Source organism: Oncorhynchus clarkii, chromosome 22 (assembly GCF_045791955.1).
Source record: "Oncorhynchus clarkii lewisi isolate Uvic-CL-2024 chromosome 22, UVic_Ocla_1.0, whole genome shotgun sequence".
In the NCBI taxonomy this organism is placed as follows: domain Eukaryota; kingdom Metazoa; phylum Chordata; class Actinopteri; order Salmoniformes; family Salmonidae; genus Oncorhynchus; species Oncorhynchus clarkii.
The window spans coordinates 39,242,926-39,262,183 of record NC_092168.1 but is presented as its reverse complement, the minus strand read 5'-3'; the positions used below and the strand labels follow the sequence as shown (position 1 = coordinate 39,262,183).

The window sequence follows — 19,258 nt, the reverse complement described above, 5'->3', positions numbered from 1 at the left end:
GAATGCTTTAGGTTTTAACACTCTGCCTGAAAACAGAAAGATGAATGCTTTAGGTTTTAACACTCTGCCTGAAAACAGAAAGATGAATGCTTTAGGTTTTAACACTCTGCCTGTAAACAGAAAGATGAATGCTTTAGGTTTTAACACTCTGCCTGAAAACAGAAAGATGAATGCTTTAGGTTTTAACACTCTGCCTGTAAACAGAAAGATGAATGCTTTAGGTTTTAACACTCTGCCTGTAAACAGAAAGATGAATGCTTTAGGTTTTAACACTCTGCCTGAAAACAGAAAGATGAATGCTTTAGGTTTTAACACTCTGCCTGTAAACAGAAAGATGAATGCTTTAGGTTTTAACACTCTGCCTGAAAACAGAAAGATGAATGCTTTAGGTTTTAACACTCTGCCTGTAAACAGAAAGATGAATGCTTTAGGTTTTAACACTCTGCCTGTAAACAGAAAGATGAATGCTTTAGGTTTTAACACTCTGCCTGAAAACAGAAAGATGAATGCTTTAGGTTTTAACGATCTGCCTGAAAACAGAAAGATGAATGCTTTAGGTTTTAACACTCTGCCTGTAAACATCTGCTTGGCTATCAGTTCTCAGCTTGATTGGGGTAAGTGCAAGGATTGCAATCCAAACATATCAAGTAAAAACAATGAGACATTATTGATCTATCCCTCTATCTCCCAGTGTGAGCTAAAAATACATATTTCATCTCTGCAGTGATGCCTTTCTCATTCACCTCAGTGACTCTATTGAGTGTCTAACTGAAACCAGTCTCTCCATCCACAAGCTGCCAGTGAGGGAGTGATATGGTAATTGCCAGATGATTGATAGACTGACAGGTCTAAATGGAGTCTCCGTGCTAATTCAGCCATATCTGCTGCAGCCTGGAGTATACACCGCTGCCCTCCCTGTGAACCAGAGAGAGAGAGAGAAGTCCCAGGCTAACATGGCCTCCGCTTAGCATTAGTCGTAGCTCCAGCATCAGTGTTAGTTCCGCTAATCCTTCTCCTGAGGCCTGCTGTTGACTCGGCAGGTTTCATGGCTGCCACGCGCTACAGCGCTAGCGATGCTAATCAGCAAGGCGTTTCGTTCGCCCCTTCCTTCTTTCCCACCACCAAAATGGGAGGAGGGAAAGGGGGGGGGGGGGGGGGTGAGTGAGGGATAGAAGAGAAAACAACTGCAGCATGCTGCCTATAGATGTGTAGCTCCGGCCCTGGTATGTCCATTACAAGACAAGAGCAGTGCAGTACAGGGATGGAATTCACCCAATTCCCTTCTTTGGTTATGATGTCCATACATCAGGACACACAGGGAGGGAGATTCAGATTAGTGCATTAGACGCTGTTTTTATCTCCATTTCAAATAATTTCTGGGTAGCAATGTAAGTACCTTACTGTGATTTGTTTTCAATTAAAAAGAGCAAAAGAGCAATTTGTCAAGTAATATTTTTGCTAGGGCTGTCTGGGAGTGGTCTGAGTGGGGAGGCGAAAACTGAAAACTAGCCGTTATTGGCTGAGAGGTTTGGAACTCAAACAGCTCTTACACTGAAAGGGCATTATCATCATTTTGTATCATTTCACAGTATTATTCCAACCTCATAGTGTAGTAAATACACATAAAACACAGGGCAAATGTGTTTTTGAGTCCACTGGGCCTGGGAGCCGAGCTGCATGGGGTTGACATCTATAGCAGCTTCGGTTCAGACAGTCCATAAGGACACACACAGCCTTTCACTGAGGTATAATAACCATAGAATTAGAACGTCCATACGTCTGTTTGGAATTCCCCTTGACCACGCCCACAAATTGGGGGAAACAAACATTATTTCCTATTGACCCCCATTGTAAAAGACCCAACTTCATCATCGATTTTGGGGAAATATGTATTTTGGGGAAATTGTGTTGTTCAATGTACATGTAACCAGGTACTGTTCACACATAGGGAAATAGAGCCTGAGAGAAAACCCAGTGACTGCAGGCTATTCGGTGTGTGAGAGTGGGAAATCTGAGGATCTGGTGTCCAAGTAGGCTACACGTATCTACGCGTGAGGAAAACATTTCATCACATGTAAGACATTTAACTTGTTTAGTATACTTTGTTTGAACCTACACTCACTACTTGTGGCTGTATAGTCTGTTTTTGTTGTTGGTCTTGGCTAGCTTAATGTTCTGGTCGGTAACTAGCTAGCGCTCACTCACATGGCTGCTAGGACCGTCATGAAAAGGGGAATACTGGAATCCCTACAATATGAAGTGTTTCTATGTAGTGAGAACACTTGGGAGCAGGCAATGTTGAAAAGTCATCTTTAGACTTGTTGTACTTGTAATTGACTAAAACAAGCCGACAACAAGAAAATTGCATTTGAAAAAGGTCACGGATTTGCTGTGGGCCAATGGGGTAACCGTAGGTTACCATGGGTTGTTTTCCCCACAGGCAGGAAACCGACAGGAACTGTTCTAGTCAGAACAGAAAACCACCCAACATTTCCCTATGTTCACTCCTCTGGTGTTCGGAATATGATGGTTTGTTTTAGAGAGATGGGAGCTGCTGCATGGGTGAAACTCTAGGAAATGGCCCAGTCTGTCTGCTGTAACTTCAGCTGAGAGCTGAGAGATCATAATAGGCCCCTCTATCTCCAGTTGACTGTGGAAATGTAATTAACTGCAGAACACAGGCACCTGTGATGGTGGTGGGAGGGGGTGATGAGGCAGAGGGGGTGCGTTGCTAGGAGACCATATCAGAAACAGGCAAGAGGAGAGTCCGTAATTGGCTGATTATTTGCAGCTCCTGGTACCAGTCTCAGCCTGTTTCAACAAAGTGCTGCCCATTCCAACTACCCCTGCCCCTAACACCAGCCACCCCTCAAATCCAGCTTCCCCCCCACCCCCAAGAAAACCTCCCACTCGCCCCAACCTGCTCTCTTTTTGGGGGGATTTGGGTTGCCTGGCAACTGTATTAGACTCATCCAGAGCAGAGCCATAATTGGCCGGTGGTGCTGAGTGTCCATGGCTGGCGGATTCAGCCAGCTCCACTTTTCTCTCTCTCTCTCTCTCTCTCTCTCTCCTCTCTCTCTCTCTCTCGCAGTCTCGCTCTCTCTCGTAGTCTCTCTCTCTCTCCCTCTCTCTCGCAGTCTCTCTCTCTCTCGTAGTCTCTCTCTCTCTCTCTCTCTCTCTCTCTCTCTCTCTCTCGCAGTCTCTCTCTCTCTCTCTCGCAGTATCTCTCTCTCTCTCTCTCTCTCTCTCTCTCTCTCTCTCTCACTCTCTCTCTCTCACTCACACACACACACACAAACTGTCTCTCGCTCTCTCTCTTTCTCACACAAACTCTCTCTCTCTCTGCCGGTTACTAGGCGACTCCATCATGCATCCTCGCTTCACAGAGTTATAATTGGCTGGCATAGCGGTTGCCGTGGCACCGTGGTGGTGGGTCCAAGCCGGCCCTGCTTCATTCTGTCAAGTCTGGAGAGGAGGAGAAGGGAGGGAGGGAGGGAGGGAGGGGAAATGCGAAGGGGAGGTGCTGATGGCAGTGGAGAGGAGGAGAGGAATAGGTGCGTTGGCCAATTACTGGGGAAGGGGTGTGAAACGTTTACTGTCTCGCACCTGTGGCCCAAGACTCTCCAAAATGACAGAGAGCGGTCCTTGATGACTGACTGCCTGCCTGTCTGTCTGCCTTTCTGCCTGTCTCTGTCTGTCTGCCTGTCTGTCTCCCTGCCTGTCTCTATCCCTGCCTGTCTGTCTCTATCCCTCCCTGCCTACCTGCCTATATCCTATATCCTATAACCTGCCTGCCTGTCTGCCTGCTTCTATACATTCCTGCCTGCCTGCCTCTATTGCTCCCTGTCTACCTGTCTCTCTCCCTCCCTGTCTGCCTGTCTCTATTGTTCCCTGTCTGCCTGCCTCTATCCCTGCCTGCCTCTATCTCTCCCTCTGCCTGCTTCTAGCCCTCTCTGTCTGCCTGCCTCTATCCCTCCCTGCCTGTCTGCCTGCCTCTAACCCTGCCTGCCTCTATCCCTGCCTGCCTCTATCCCTGCCTGCCTCTATCCTTGCCTGCCTCTATCCCTGCCTGTCTGTCTGCCTGCCTCTATCCCTGCCTGTCTGTCTTCCTCTATCTCACCCTGCGTGCCTGCCTGCCTGCCTGCCTGCCTGCCTGCCTGCCTGCCTGCCTGCCTGCCTTCCTGCCTGCCTCTATCCCTCACTGCCTGCCTGTCTCTAGCCCTCCCTCCCTGTCTGCCTGCCTCTATCCCTCCCCGCCTGCCTCTATCCCTCTCTGCCTGCCTCTATCCCTCCCTGCCTGCCTACCTCTATCCCTCCCTGCCTGCCTGTCTCTATCCAACCCTCCCTGCCTGCCTCTATCCCTCCCTGCCTGCCTGCCTGCCTCGATCCCTCCCTCCCTGCCTGCCTCTATCCCTCACTCCCTCCCTGCCTGTCTCTATTCCTCCTGCCTGCCTCTATCCCTCCCCGCCTGCCTGTCTCTATCCCTCCCTGCCTGCCTGTCTCTATCCCTCCCTGCCTGCCTATCTCTATCCCTCCCTGCCTGCCTGCCTCTATCCCTCCCTGCCTGCCTGTCTCTATCCCTCCCTGCCTGCCTGCCTCTATCCCTCCCTGCCTGTCTCTATCCCTCCCTGCCTGCCTGTCTCTATCCCTCCCTGCCTGTCTCTATCTCTCCCTCCCTGCCTGTCTCTATCCCTCCCTGCCTGCCTGCCTCTATCCCTCCCTGCCTGCCTGTCTCTATCCCTCCCTGCCTGTCTCTATCCCTCCCTGCCTGCCTGCCTCTATCCCTCCCTGCCTGCCTGTCTCTATCCCTCCCTGCCTGCCTGTTTCTATCCCTGCCTGCCTGCCTCTATCCCTCCCTGCCTGCCTGTCTCTATCCCTCCCTGCCTGCCTGTCTCTATCCCTCCCTGCCTGCCTGCCTCTATCCCTCCCTGCCTGCCTGTCTCTATCCCTCCCTGCCTGCCTGTCTCTATCCCTCCCTGCCTACCTGCCTCTATCCCTCCCTGCCTGCCTGCCTCTATCCCTCCCTGCCTGCCTGTCTCTATCCCTCCCTGCCTGTCCCTATCCCTCCCTGCCTGCCTGCCTCTATCCCTCCCTGCCTGCCTGTCTCTATCCCTGCCTGCCTGCCTCTATCCCTCCCTGCCTGCCTGTCTCTATCCCTCCCTGCCTGCCTGTCTCTATCCCTCCCTGCCTACCTGCCTCTATCCCTCCCTGCCTGCCTGTCTCTATCCCTCCCTGCCTGCCTGTCTCTATCCCTGCCTGCCTGCCTCTATCCCTCCCTGCCTGCCTGTCTCTATCCCTCCCTGCCTGCCTGTCTCTATCCCTCCCTGCCTACCTGCCTCTATCCCTCCCTGCCTGCCTGTCTCTATCCCTCCCTGCCTGCCTGTCTCTATCCCTCCCTGCCTACCTGCCTCTATCCCTCCCTGCCTGCCTGTCTCTATCCCTCCCTGCCTACCTGCCTAACAGGTTCTCATGACAAGGCAACACTGTCTGGGGGTATGATCTGCTATAGCTTTTACACAGTGGAAGAGAATGGGCAAATAAAAAGCCTCAGGTCTTCTGGCTAAATGTTTCTGAGTGTATCAAGGGGCAGAGGCAGATGTGTTGCGTTCATATGTTCACCCCAGAGGTAGAGGAGTGTGTTAAGTGGAATCTGGCTGTAAAGTGGTGTGTTGCTGATTCAGTGCTGAGGTGTTGCGTTCATATGTTCACCCCAGAGGTAGAGGAGTGTGTTAAGTGGAATCTGGCTGTAAAGTGGTGTGTTGCTGATTCAGTGCTGAGGTGTTGCGTTCATATGTTCACCCCAGAGGTAGAGGAGTGTGTTAAGTGGAATCTGGCTGTAAAGTGGTGTGTTGCTGATTCAGTGCTGAGGTGTTGCGTTCATATGTTCACCCCAGAGGTAGAGGAGTGTGTTAAGTGGAATCTGGCTGTAAAGTGGTGTGTTGCTGATTCAGTGCTGAGGTGTTGCGTTCATATGTTCACCCCAGAGGTAGAGGAGTGTGTTAAGTGGAATCTGGCTGTAAAGTGGTGTGTTGCTGATTCAGTGCTGAGGTGTTGCCGTCTCTCTGGCGTCGTCTGAAATGCCATCCTATTCCCTATATAGTGCACTACGCATAGGGCTCTGATCAAAAGTAGTGCACTAATATAGGGAATAGGGTGCCATTTTGGATGCACACTCTTGCTTTAACAGCAGCCAGTACAGGGTCATGACCCAGTACCCAGAATGCCCTCTACTGATTTGAATAATATTTAAAACACCGAAAGGAAAGCACAGCGGATGATCCTGAGGTGTTTCTACCCTGAAATCTGTGTCACACTTCCACAATCTCACCACAGACAATGGATTAAATATTATCTCAAAAGAAACGGAATGAGAAAAGAGATTGGGAAATAAAAAGGGATTTGAGGGACCACTCACAGTCCAGGTGCCTCTTGTATTCCCATCTCATCTTACAACATGGAGGATGGGGGGGGGGACGTGCGTTGCATCATCTCACATCACTTCGTTCTCCTCCGCCACGTCATCTTTTACTTTCTGTTGCGTCATCGTGCTCGCAGCAGATTCCACAGTGCTCTGAGATGATGGCAAACAAAACTGCATCATCCTTTACCGTCTGCTGCTGGGGTTGCCTCAGATTTACTTTTGGCAATGAAATCACTGACATTTCTACTGCTAATCAACACCTTTTGTTGCAGGTGTTTTGTAGCAGAATTGGCGTAAATGACTTCGATCAACATATGCAGTACTCTACACAGTACATTGCTGCCAATCAGCAGAATGTGTTTCACCATGCACATTTCCAAAGTTTATTCTTTAGGTCTACTGGAGGAAATGAGAACACACTTTTCCATTTAGTTTGGGGATTAAAAGGAAAAGCTCCTCGGTGTGATTCTGAGCATCACCAGAGCTGTGTTATGTAGAATACCATCCCCACCTCCATTTCCCTCCATTCATCTCTGTTCACCTCCATTCACCTCCATCCCCACCTCCATTCACCACCATTCACGTCCATTCACCTCCATCCCCCCCTCCATTCACTTCCATTCACTACCATTCACCTCCATTCACCTCCATTCACCCCTCCACACACAGCCTATCTGACAGTATAGGGACCCCCCTCACCTCACCCTCTACTTCCTCTGTCTCCCATAGGCACTCTCCTCACCCTTTACTTCCTCTGTTTCCCATAGGGACCCTCTTCTCTCCTCACCCTCTATGTCCTCTGTCTCCCATAGGGACCCTCCTCTCTCCTCACCCTCTACTTCCTCTGTCTCCCATAGGGACTCTCCTCACCCTCTACTTCCTCTGTCTCCCATAGGGACCCTCTCCTCTCATCACCCTCTACTTCCTCTGTCTCCCATAGGGACTCTCCTCACCCTCTACTTCCTCTGTCTCCCATATGGACCCTCCTCTCTCCTCACCCTCTACTTCCTCTGTCTCCCATAGGGACCCTCCTCTCTCCTCACTCTCTACTTCCTATGTCTCCCATAGGGACTCTCCTCACCCTCTACTTCCTATGTCTCCCATAAGGACCCTCCTCTCTCCTCACCCTCTACTTCCTCTGTCTCCCATAGGGACACTGCTCACCCTCTACTTCCTCTGTCTCCCATAGGGACTCTCCTCACCCTCTACTTCCTCTGTCTCCCATAGGGACCCTCCTCTCTCCTCACCCTCTACTTCCTCTGTCTCCCATAGGGACTCTCCTCACCCTCTACTTCCTCTGTCTCCCATAGGGACTCTCCTCACCCTCTACTTCCTCTGTCTCCCATAGGGACTCTCCTCTCTCCTCACCCTCTACTTCCTCTGTCTCCCATAGGGACTCTCCTCACCCTCTACTTCCTCTGTCTCCCATAGGGACTCTCCTCACCCTCTACTTCCTCTGTCTCCCATAGGGACTCTCCTCACCCTTTACTTCCTCTGTCTCCCATAGGGACTCTCCCCCCTCTCACCCTCTACTTCCTCTGTCTCCCATAGGGACTCTCCTCACCCTCTACTTCCTCTGTCTCCCATAGGGACTCTCCTCACCCTCTACTTCCTCTGTCTCCCATAGGGACTCTCCTCTCTCCTCACCCTCTACTTCCTCTGTCTCCCATAGGGACTCTCCTCACCCTCTACTTCCTCTGTCTCCCATAGGGACTCTCCTCACCCTCTACTTCCTCCGTCTCCCATAGGGACTCTCCTCTCTCCTCACCCTCTACTTCCTCTGTCTCCCATAGGGACTCTCCTCACCCTCTACTTCCTCTGTCTCCCATAGGGACTCTCCTCACCCTCTACTTCCTCTGTCTCCCATAGGGACTCTCCTCACCCTCTACTTCCTCTGTCTCCCATAGGGACTCTCCTCACCCTCTACTTCCTCTGTCTCCCATAGGGACTCTCCTCACCCCCTACTTCCTCTGTCTCCCATAGGGACTCTCCTCTCTCCTCACCCTCTACTTCCTCTGTCTCCCATAGGGACCCTCTTCTCTCCTCACCCTCTACTTCCTCTGTCTCCCATAGGGACTCTCCTCACCCTCTACTTCCTCTGTCTCCCATAGGGACTCTCCTCACCCTCTACTTCCTCTGTCTCCCATAGGGACTCTCCTCACCCTCTACTTCCTCTGTCTCCCATAGGGACTCTCCTCTCTCCTCACCCTCTACTTCCTCTGTCTCCCATAGGGACTCTCCTCACCCTCTACTTCCTCTGTCTCCCATAGGGACTCTCCTCACCCTCTACTTCCTCTGTCTCCCATAGGGACTCTCCTCACCCTCTACTTCCTCTGTCTCCCATAGGGACTCTCCTCACCCTCTACTTCCTCTGTCTCCCATAGGGACTCTCCTCTCTCCTCACCCTCTACTTCCTCTGTCTCCCATAGGGACTCTCCTCACCCTCTACTTCCTCTGTCTCCCATAGGGACTCTCCTCACCCTCTACTTCCTCTGTCTCCCATAGGGACTCTCCTCACCCTCTACTTCCTCTGTCTCCCATAGGGACTCTCCTCACCCTTTACTTCCTCTGTCTCCCATAGGGACTCTCCCCCCTCTCACCCTCTACTTCCTCTGTCTCCCATAGGGACTCTCCTCACCCTCTACTTCCTCTGTCTCCCAAAAGGACTCTCCTCACCCTCTACTTCCTCTGTCTCCCATAGGGACTCTCCTCACCCTCTACTTCCTCTGTCTCCCATAGGGACTCTCCACACCCTCTACTTCCTCTGTCTCCCATAGGGACTCTCCTCTCTCCTCACCCTCTACTTCCTCTGTCTCCCATAGGGACTCTCCTCACCCTCTACTTCCTCTGTCTCCCATAGGGACTCTCCTCTCTCCTCACCCTCTACTTCCTCTGTCTCCCATAGGGACTCTCCTCACCCTCTACTTCCTCTGTCTCCCATAGGGACTCTCCTCACCCTCTACTTCCTCTGTCTCCCATAGGGACTCTCCTCACCCTCTACTTCCTCTGTCTCCCATAGGGACTCTCCTCACCCTCTACTTCCTCTGTCTCCAATAGGGACTCTCCTCACCCTCTACTTCCTCTGTCTCCCATAGGGACTCTCCTCACCCTCTACTTCCTCTGTCTCCCATAGGGACTCTCCTCACCCTCTACTTCCTCTGTCTCCCATAGGGACTCTCCTCACCCTCTACTTCCTCTGTCTCCCATAGGGACTCTCCTCACCCTCTACTTCCTCTGTCTCCCATAGGGACTCTCCTCTCTCCTCACCCTCTACTTCCTCTGTCTCCCATAGGGACTCTCCTCACCCTCTACTTCCTCTGTCTCCCATAGGGACTCTCCTCACCCTCTACTTCCTCTGTCTCCCATAGGGACTCTCCTCACCCTCTACTTCCTCTGTCTCACATAGGGACTCTCCTCACCCTCTACTTCCTCTGTCTCCCATAGGGACTCTCCTCACCCTCTTCTTCCTCTGTCTCCCATAGGGACTCTCCTCTCTCCTCACCCTCTACTTCCTCTGTCTCCCATAGGGACTCTCCTCACCCTCTACTTCCTCTGTCTCACATAGGGACTCTCCTCACCCTCTACTTCCTCTGTCTCCCATAGGGACTCTCCTCACCCTCTTCTTCCTCTGTCTCCCATAGGGACTCTTCTCTCTCCTCACCCTCTACTTCCTCTGTCTCCCATAGGAATCCTCTTCTCTCCTCACCCTCTACTTCCTCTTTCTCCCATAGGGACTCTCCTCACCCTCTACTTCCTCTGTCTCCCATAGGTACTCTCCTCACCCTCTACTTCCTCTGTCTCACATAGGGACTCTCCTCACCCTCTACTTCCTCTGTCTCCCATAGGGACTCTCCTCACCCTCTTCTTCCTCTGTCTCCCATAGGGACTCTCCTCTCTCCTCACCCTCTACTTCCTCTGTCTCCCATAGGGACTCTCCTCACCCTCTACTTCCTCTGTCTCACATAGGGACTCTCCTCACCCTCTACTTCCTCTGTCTCCCATAGGGACTCTCCTCACCCTCTTCTTCCTCTGTCTCCCATAGGGACTCTCCTCTCTCCTCACCCTCTACTTCCTCTGTCTCCCATAGGAATCCTCTTCTCTCCTCACCCTCTACTTCCTCTTTCTCCCATAGGGACTCTCCTCAACCTCTACTTCCTCTGTCTCCCATAGGTACTCTCCTCACCCTCTACTTCCTCTGTCTCCCATAGGGACTCTCCTCACCCTCTACTTCCTCTGTCTCCCACTGTCGCGTGTGATTTGGACATACCACTGCTCTCCCGATTGAGCCGCTTAGATTTCACTTTATGGCACTTTAGTCTAGTTAGGAAGATTGGTAGACATGGTGATCAGGGGAGACGGTGGCAGCTGGCTGACTGGAAGTACGGTATTACTTCCCATTAAGCCTCATTAAGACCCCAATTATCGTTACCACCCCCGGATCTGAATCAACCACGGCGGCATCACTAGGGCAGGTGCCACCCCAAAACCTTCCCCGAATTTAGTCCCCTCCCACCAGGCCCATTCGAACACAGCCAGCCTGGTCCCCAGGAGGGGTACCCCAGGGTCCGGACCCCCCCCCCTCCGCACCCTGCTGCACCCGCCTTTCACATCCCAAAAGGGTTGTTTTTTTTACCAGGGAGATAAATATACAGCATGTGAACAATAGATATCTCCCTCTCCCATCTGTTTAACTGGGGAGAAATTCATTAGAATTTCAGATCTCTCCGCAGGGGGTCAGGGAGCAGCGAGGAGAGGAGGATGAGGGGGGCAGAGAAAATAATAAACAAATGTTTTGTTTTTCACAGTGATTTTAGTTTTAGGATTCTGAATTAATACAGGTTTGCTGAAAGACTTCATTTAGAGAACTCTCTGAGTTTCAGGCTGACTGACTGACATGATTGGTTGATGTAAAACCCTGTGGTAAATGAGCCTGGGTGTGTTATCCTGGTCTGGGTAACTACGGTAACACAGGTACATTAACTAGCTGGGAGGAGCTCATCTGTCGCTTGCTTGGTTATGTTGTAGCAGTTTACATCTCACTATTCCCTCCTTAAAACAGAAAATAAGTGTTGTATTTAGGTCACAGCTGTTTAAAATGTGACGTGTTCTTTTGTCTGTCTGTCTTGTCAGGTGAGAAGCCGTACAAGTGCTCCTGGGAGGGCTGTGAGTGGCGTTTCGCCCGGAGCGATGAGTTGACAAGGCACTATCGCAAACACACCGGGGCCAAACCATTCAAGTGTAACCACTGTGACAGGTATGTCCCACACACGCCAACATCAAATGCACACACACAATTTGCATGTCACCGACCCAATGGTATAGAAGTGACAGCAGAAAGGACATGATCTGCATGTGACAGAGAAATGATCTATCTCAAACAAACTCTCGTCACACACAAGTACATCAATACACTGTGCACTACAGTAACCACGTGTACATTGATGGTGGAAGGGGGCAGTTAGCCGTATATAATGTAAAGCGCTTTGAGCTGTAGAAAAAGATTTGCTACATAAATGCAAGTCATTGCTGTAATGTCCCCTCGGACAGCCCCAATCCCAGTGGCAGCACTCTGCTGTAATGTCCCCTCTGACAGCCCCAATCCCAGTGGCAGCACTCTGCTGTAATGTCCCCTCGGACAGCCCCAATCCCAGTGGCAGCACTCTGCTGTAATGTCCCCTCGGACAGTCCCAATCCCAGTGGCAGCACTCTGCTGTAATGTCCCCTCGGACAGCCCCAATCCCAGTGGCAGCACTCTGCTGTAATGTCCCCTCGGACAGCCTCAATCCCAGTGGCAGCACTCTGCTGTAATGTCCCCTCGGACAGCCTCAATCCCAGTGGCAGCACTCTGCTGTAATGTCCCCTCGGACAGCCCCAATCCCAGTGGTAGCGCTCTGCTGTAATGTCCCCTCGGACAGCCCCAATCCCAGTGGTAGCGCTCTGCTGTAATGTCCCCTCGGACAGCCCCAATCCCAGTGGCAGCACTCTGCTGTAATGTCCCCTCGGACAGCCTCAATCCCAGTGGCAGCACTCTGCTGTAATGTCCCCTCGGACAGCCTCAATCCCAGTGGCAGCACTCTGCTGTAATGTCCCCTCGGACAGCCCCAATCCCAGTGGCAGCACTCTGCTGTAATGTCCCCTCGGACAGCCCCAATCCCAGTGGCAGCACTCTGCTGTAATGTCCCCTCGGACAGCCCCAATCCCAGTGGCAGCACTCTGCTGTAATGTCCCCTCGGACAGCCCCAATCCCAGTGGCAGCACTCTGCTGTAATGTCCCCTCGGACAGCCTCAATCTCAGTCTCCCTCTCTGTCTTCCTCTGTCTCCCACTCTGTCTCCCTCTCTGTCTTCCTCTGTCTCCCTCTCTGTCTTCCTCTGTCTCCCTCTCTGTTTCCCTCTCTGTCTTCCTCTGTCTCCCACTCTGTCTCCGTTTCCCTCTCTGTCTTCCTCTGTCTCCCTCTCTGTCTTCCTCTGTCTCCCACTCTGTTTCCGTTTCCCTCTCTGTCTTCCTCTGTCTCCCTCTCTGTCTTCCTCTGTCTCCCACTCTGTCTCCCTCTCTGTCTTCCTCTGTCTCCCACTCTGTCTCCGTTTCCCTCTCTGTCTTCCTCTGTCTCCCTCTCTGTCTTCCTCTGTCTCCGTTTCCCTCTCTGTCTTCCTCTGTCTCCCTCTGTCTCCGTTTCCCTCTCTGTCTTCCTCTGTCTCCGTTTCCCTCTCTGTCTTCCTCTGTCTCCCACTCTGTCTCCGTTTCCCTCTCTGTCTTCCTCTGTCTCCCTCTCTGTCTTCCTCTGTCTCCCACTCTGTCTCCGTTTCCCTCTCTGTCTTCCTCTGTCTCCCACTCTGTCTCCGTTTCCCTCTCTGTCTTCCTCTGTCTCCCTCTCTGTCTTCCTCTGTCTCCCACTCTGTCTCCGTTTCCCTCTCTGTCTTCCTCTGTCTCCCACTCTGTCTCCGTTTCCCTCTCTGTCTTCCTCTGTCTCCCTCTCTGTCTTCCTCTGTCTCCCTCTCTGTCTTCCTCTGTCTCCCTCTCTGTCCCTCTCAAACACGAACCAGATTGGGCAAGCAGACACTCTCTCCTCACACACTCATACATACACACACCGTTCACACACTCATAAACACACCCGTTCACACACCCGTTCACACACTCATACACACACCCGTTCACACACTCATACACACACCATTCACACACTCATACACACACCGTTTAACACACACTCATAACCACACCGTTCACACACTCATACACACACCGTTCACACACTGATACACACACCGTTCACACACTCATACACACACTGTTCACACACTCATACACACACCATTCACACACTCATACACACACCGTTTAACACACACTCATAACCACACCGTTCACACACTCATACACACACCGTTCACACACTGATACACACACCGTTCACACACTCATAAACACACCGTTCACACACTCATACACACACCGTTCACAGACTCGTTCACACACTCATACACACACCCATTCACATACTCATACACACACCGTTCACAGACTCGTTCACACACTCATACACACACCCGTTCACACACTCATACACACACCCGTTCACACACTCATACACACACCTGTTCACACACTCATACAAACACCCGTTCACACACTCATACACACACCCGTTCACACACTCATACACACACCGTTCAAACACCCGTTCACACACCCATACACACTTTTCACACACTCATACACACACAGTTCACGCATGATACACACACTCGTTCACACACTCATACACACACCGTTCACACACCCGTTCACACACTCATACACACACCCAGACACACACACATACACACACCTTTCACACACCCGTTCACACACTCATACACACACAGTTCACACACTCATACACACACCGTTCAAACACCCGTTCACACACCCATACACACTTTTCACACACTCATACACACACAGTTCACGCATGATACACACACTCGTTCACACACTCATACACACACCGTTCACACACCCGTTCACACACTCATACACACACCCACACACACCCACACCCTCTCTGTCTTCCTCTGTCTCCCTCTCTGTCTTCCTCTGTCTCCCACTCTGTCTCCGTTTCCCTCTCTGTCTTCCTCTGTCTCCCACTCTGTCTCCGTTTCCCTCTCTGTCTTCCTCTGTCTCCCTCTCTGTCTTCCTCTGTCTCCCACTCTGTCTCCGTTTCCCTCTCTGTCTTCCTCTGTCTCCCACTCTGTCTCTGTTTCCCTCTCTGTCTTCCTCTGTCTCCCTCTCTGTCTTCCTCTGTCTCCCTCTCTGTCTTCCTCTGTCTCCCTCTCTGTCCCTCTCAAACACGAACCAGATTGGGCAAGCAGACACTCTCTCCTCACACACTCATACATACACACACCGTTCACACACTCATAAACACACCCGTTCACACACCCGTTCACACACTCATACACACACCCGTTCACACACTCATACACACACCATTCACACACTCATACACACACCGTTTAACACACACTCATAACCACACCGTTCACACACTCATACACACACCGTTCACACACTGATACACACACCGTTCACACACTCATACACACACTGTTCACACACTCATACACACACCATTCACACACTCATACACACACCGTTTAACACACACTCATAACCACACCGTTCACACACTCATACACACACCGTTCACACACTGATACACACACCGTTCACACACTCATAAACACACCGTTCACACACTCATACACACACCGTTCACAGACTCGTTCACACACTCATACACACACCCATTCACATACTCATACACACACCGTTCACAGACTCGTTCACACACTCATACACACACCCGTTCACACACTCATACACACACCCGTTCACACACTCATACACACACCCGTTCACACACTCATACAAACACCCGTTCACACACTCATACACACACCCGTTCACACACTCATACACACACCGTTCAAACACCCGTTCACACACCCATACACACTTTTCACACACTCATACACACACAGTTCACGCATGATACACACACTCGTTCACACACTCATACACACACCGTTCACACACCCGTTCACACACTCATACACACACCCATTCACACACTCATACACACACCTTTCACACACCCGTTCACACACTCATACACACACAGTTCACACACTCATACACACACCGTTCAAACACCCGTTCACACACCCATACACACTTTTCACACACTCATACACACACAGTTCACGCATGATACACACACTCGTTCACACACTCATACACACACCGTTCACACACCCGTTCACACACTCATACACACACCCATTCACACACTCATACACACACCTTTCACACACCCGTTCACACACTCATACACACACAGTTCACACACTCATACACACACCCATTCACACATGATACACAGAAGATCATCAATTTTCGAACAACAGACACAGTGACACTCATCAGACCCCTCTGTTCTGCTGGATACACAAAGGAAGCCCTTTGTCTATGAAGACGGCCGTGTGTGTGTGTGTGTGTGTGTGTGTGTGTGTGTGTGTGTGTGTGTGTGTGTGTGTGTGTGTGTGTGTGTGTGTGTGTGTGTGTGTGTGTGTGTGTGTGTGTGTGTGTGTGTGTGTGCCTGCGTGCGTGTGTCTGACAGAGAGGGCACATTTGCATTAGTGTGGGTCTGTGATTGATAAGCTGTCAGGTGATAATAGCAGGAAGCAGTCAACCTGGCTGTGTCCCAAAAGGCACCCTATTCCCTACAATAGTGCACTACTTTTGACCAGAGCCTCTAGGGAATACCAGGAGAGGGTAACATTTGGGAGGCAGACCCTGTCTTTACACACAGGCAACACTTACACACTGGGGCCAAGGCGCAAGCTGATGGCTCCAGGTGGAACCACAATTACCCAGCTCCCTCTCTGTCCCCCTCCAGAAGGGGACCGCTTTCCAAAATCCACCATCTCCCTCCCTCCCTCGCTCCCTTCACACACACACACACACTATCCTAGACCAGCCTTAGCCACTGTGTATAATACACCACAGCCACCTCTAGCCTTCAACTCGGGGGAGTGCATAATCAAATCCATGTTCACACACTCATTACCAGCATATATGTTGGCTGTTGGCTAACAATGGGGCTATTTGTAGCAGGCCTGCTACAGTTACGGGAATTGACAAGTCCAGATGCCAGGCCAGCTTTAGATACACACACAGCCTCCAGGACTTGGATGTGAGCTAAACCATCCAGCCAACTAGTTCAGACACTCAGACTCTCTCTCTTTCTCTAACGTGCCTCCTAGGGGACTCTAAGTGGACCCCCCCAGTCCCTATAGTTTAGCTTTGAACCAAACCCCCTCCTAAATCACTGCATGTTCTGCTGACACACACATACTACACTGTTCAAAAAAATAAAGGGAACACTAAAATAACACATCCTAGATCTGAATGAATGAAATATTCTTATTAAATACTTTTTTCTTTACATAGTTGAATGTGCTGACAACAAAATCACACAAAAATGATCAATGGAAATTAAATGTATCAACCCATGGAGGTCTGGATTTGGAGTCACACTCAAAATTAAAGTGGAAAACCACACTACAGGCTGATCCAACTTTGATGTAATGTCCTTAAAACAAGTCTAAATGAGGCTCAGTAGTGTGTGTGGCCTCCACGTGCCTGTATGACCTCCCTACGACGCCTGGGCATGCTCCTGATGAGGTGACGGATGGTCTCCTGAGGGATCTCCTCCCAGACCTGGACTAAAGCATCCGCCAACTCCTGGACAGTCTGTGGTGCAACGTGGCGTTGGTGGATGGAGCAAGACATGATGTCCCAGATATGCTCAATTGGATTCAGGTCTGGGCAACGGGCGGGCCAGTCCATAGCATCAATGCCTTCCTCTTGCAGGAACTGCTGACACACTCCAGCCACATGAGGTCTAGCATTGTCTTGCATTAGGAGGAACCCAGGGCCAACCGCACCAGCATATGGTCTCACAAGGGGTCTGAGGATCTCATCTCGGTACCTAATGGCAGTCAGGCTACCTCTGGCGACCCCCCAAAGAAATGCCACACCACACCATGACTGACCCACCGCCAAACCGGTCATGCTGGAGGATGTTGCAGGCAGCAGAACGTTCTCCACGGCGTCTTCAGACTGTCACGTCTGTCACATGTGCTCAGTGTGAACCTGCTTTCATCTGTGAAGAGCACAGGGCGCCAGTGACGAATTTGCCAATCTTGGTGTTCTCTGGCAAATGCCAAACGTCCTGCACGGTGTTGTGCCAAACGTCCTGCACCTGTGGACGTCGGGCCCTCATACCACCCTCATGGAGTCTGTTTTTGACCGTTTGAGCAGGCACATGCACATTTGTGGCCTGCTGGAGGTCATTTTGCAGGGCTCTGGCAGTGCTCCTCCTGCTCCTCCTTGCACAAAGGCGGAGGTAGCGGTCCTGCTGCTGGGTTGTTGCCCTCCTACGGCCTCCTCCACGTCTCCTGATGTACTGGCCTGTCTCCTGGTAGTGCCTCCATGCTCTGGACACTACGCTGACAGACACAGCAAACCTTCTTGCCACAGCTCGCATTGATGTGCCATCCTGGATGAGCTGCACTACCTGAACCACTTGTGTGGGTTGTAGACTCCGTCTCATGCTACCACTAGAGTGAAAGCACCGCCAGCATTCAAAAGTGACCAAAACATCAGCCAGGAAGCATAGGAACTGAGAAGTGGTCTGTGGTCCCCACCTGCAGAACCACACCTTTATTGGGGGTGTCTTGCTAATTGCCTATAATTTCCACCTGTTGTCTATTCCATTTGCACAACAGCATGTGAAATGTATTGTCAATCAGTGTTGCTTCCTAAGTGGACAGTTTGATTTCACAGAAGTGTGATTGACTTGGAGTTACATTGTGTTGTTTAAGTGTTCCCTTTATTTTTTTGAGCAGTGTAAATACCAGGGTTACGCAACTGATAGCCAACTGGACTAATTTGGCCCGCAAGTGATTTTATTTACCCCCCCCCCCCCCCCCCCCAATTCTGGACATCAAAGACCGTTAAAACACCAGGAAATCAAATAAGAATTTTGTAAATCTGTTCCCACATATAGAGAGATACTGTAACAGTATGTGATCGTATACAAATGTTAGCATGGTTTGAAATTATTGTTTTTTTTTTGTTGTCAAATATTCTACATCTGTTTGGGCTTGTGTGGGTGTGGGTGTGGGTGTGGGTGTGGGTGTGGGTGTGGGTGTGTCTGACAGAGAGGGTACATTAGCATGGGGCTGTGATTGATAAACTGTCAGGTGATAATAGTAGGAAGTTGTCAGCATACCACCCTGCATGCCACTGCTGGCCTCTAAAGCCAAGCAGGGTTGGTCCTGGTTGGTCCTGGATGGGAGACCAGATGCTGCTGGAAGTGGTGTTGGAGGGCCAGTAGGAGGCACTCTTTCCTCTGGTCTAAAAAATAACATTTAAAAAAAGAATCCCAATGCCCCAGGGCAGTGATTGGAGACATTACCCAGTGTAGAGTGCTGTCTTTTGAATGGGACATTAAACAGGTATTCTGACTCTCTGTGGTCACTAAAGATCCCATGGCACTTATTGTAAGAGTAGGGGTGTTAACCCCGGTGTCCTGGATAAATTCCCAATCCGGCCCTCATACCATTATGGCCACCTAATCATCCCCAGATTCCAATTGGCTCATTCATCTCCCCGTAACTATTCCCCAGGCCGTTGCTGTAAATGAGAATGTGTTCAACTTACCTGGTTAAAAAACATTTCTAATTATGTTTCCGGTCCCCTGACAATCCGCTCTAGATATAAATAG

General features: G+C 50.9%; 1 protein-coding gene across 1 annotated transcript in view; it reads left to right on the top strand.

The window, feature by feature from the left end:
- Positions 1-19,258, top strand: part of LOC139380894 (Krueppel-like factor 7) — a 151,858-nt gene that overhangs the window by 122,004 nt on the left and 10,596 nt on the right. The window contains exon 3 of the mRNA XM_071124047.1: positions 11,552-11,675. Coding sequence (XP_070980148.1) covers positions 11,552-11,675 — 124 coding nt within the window. The remainder of the gene's footprint in view (positions 1-11,551; positions 11,676-19,258) is intronic.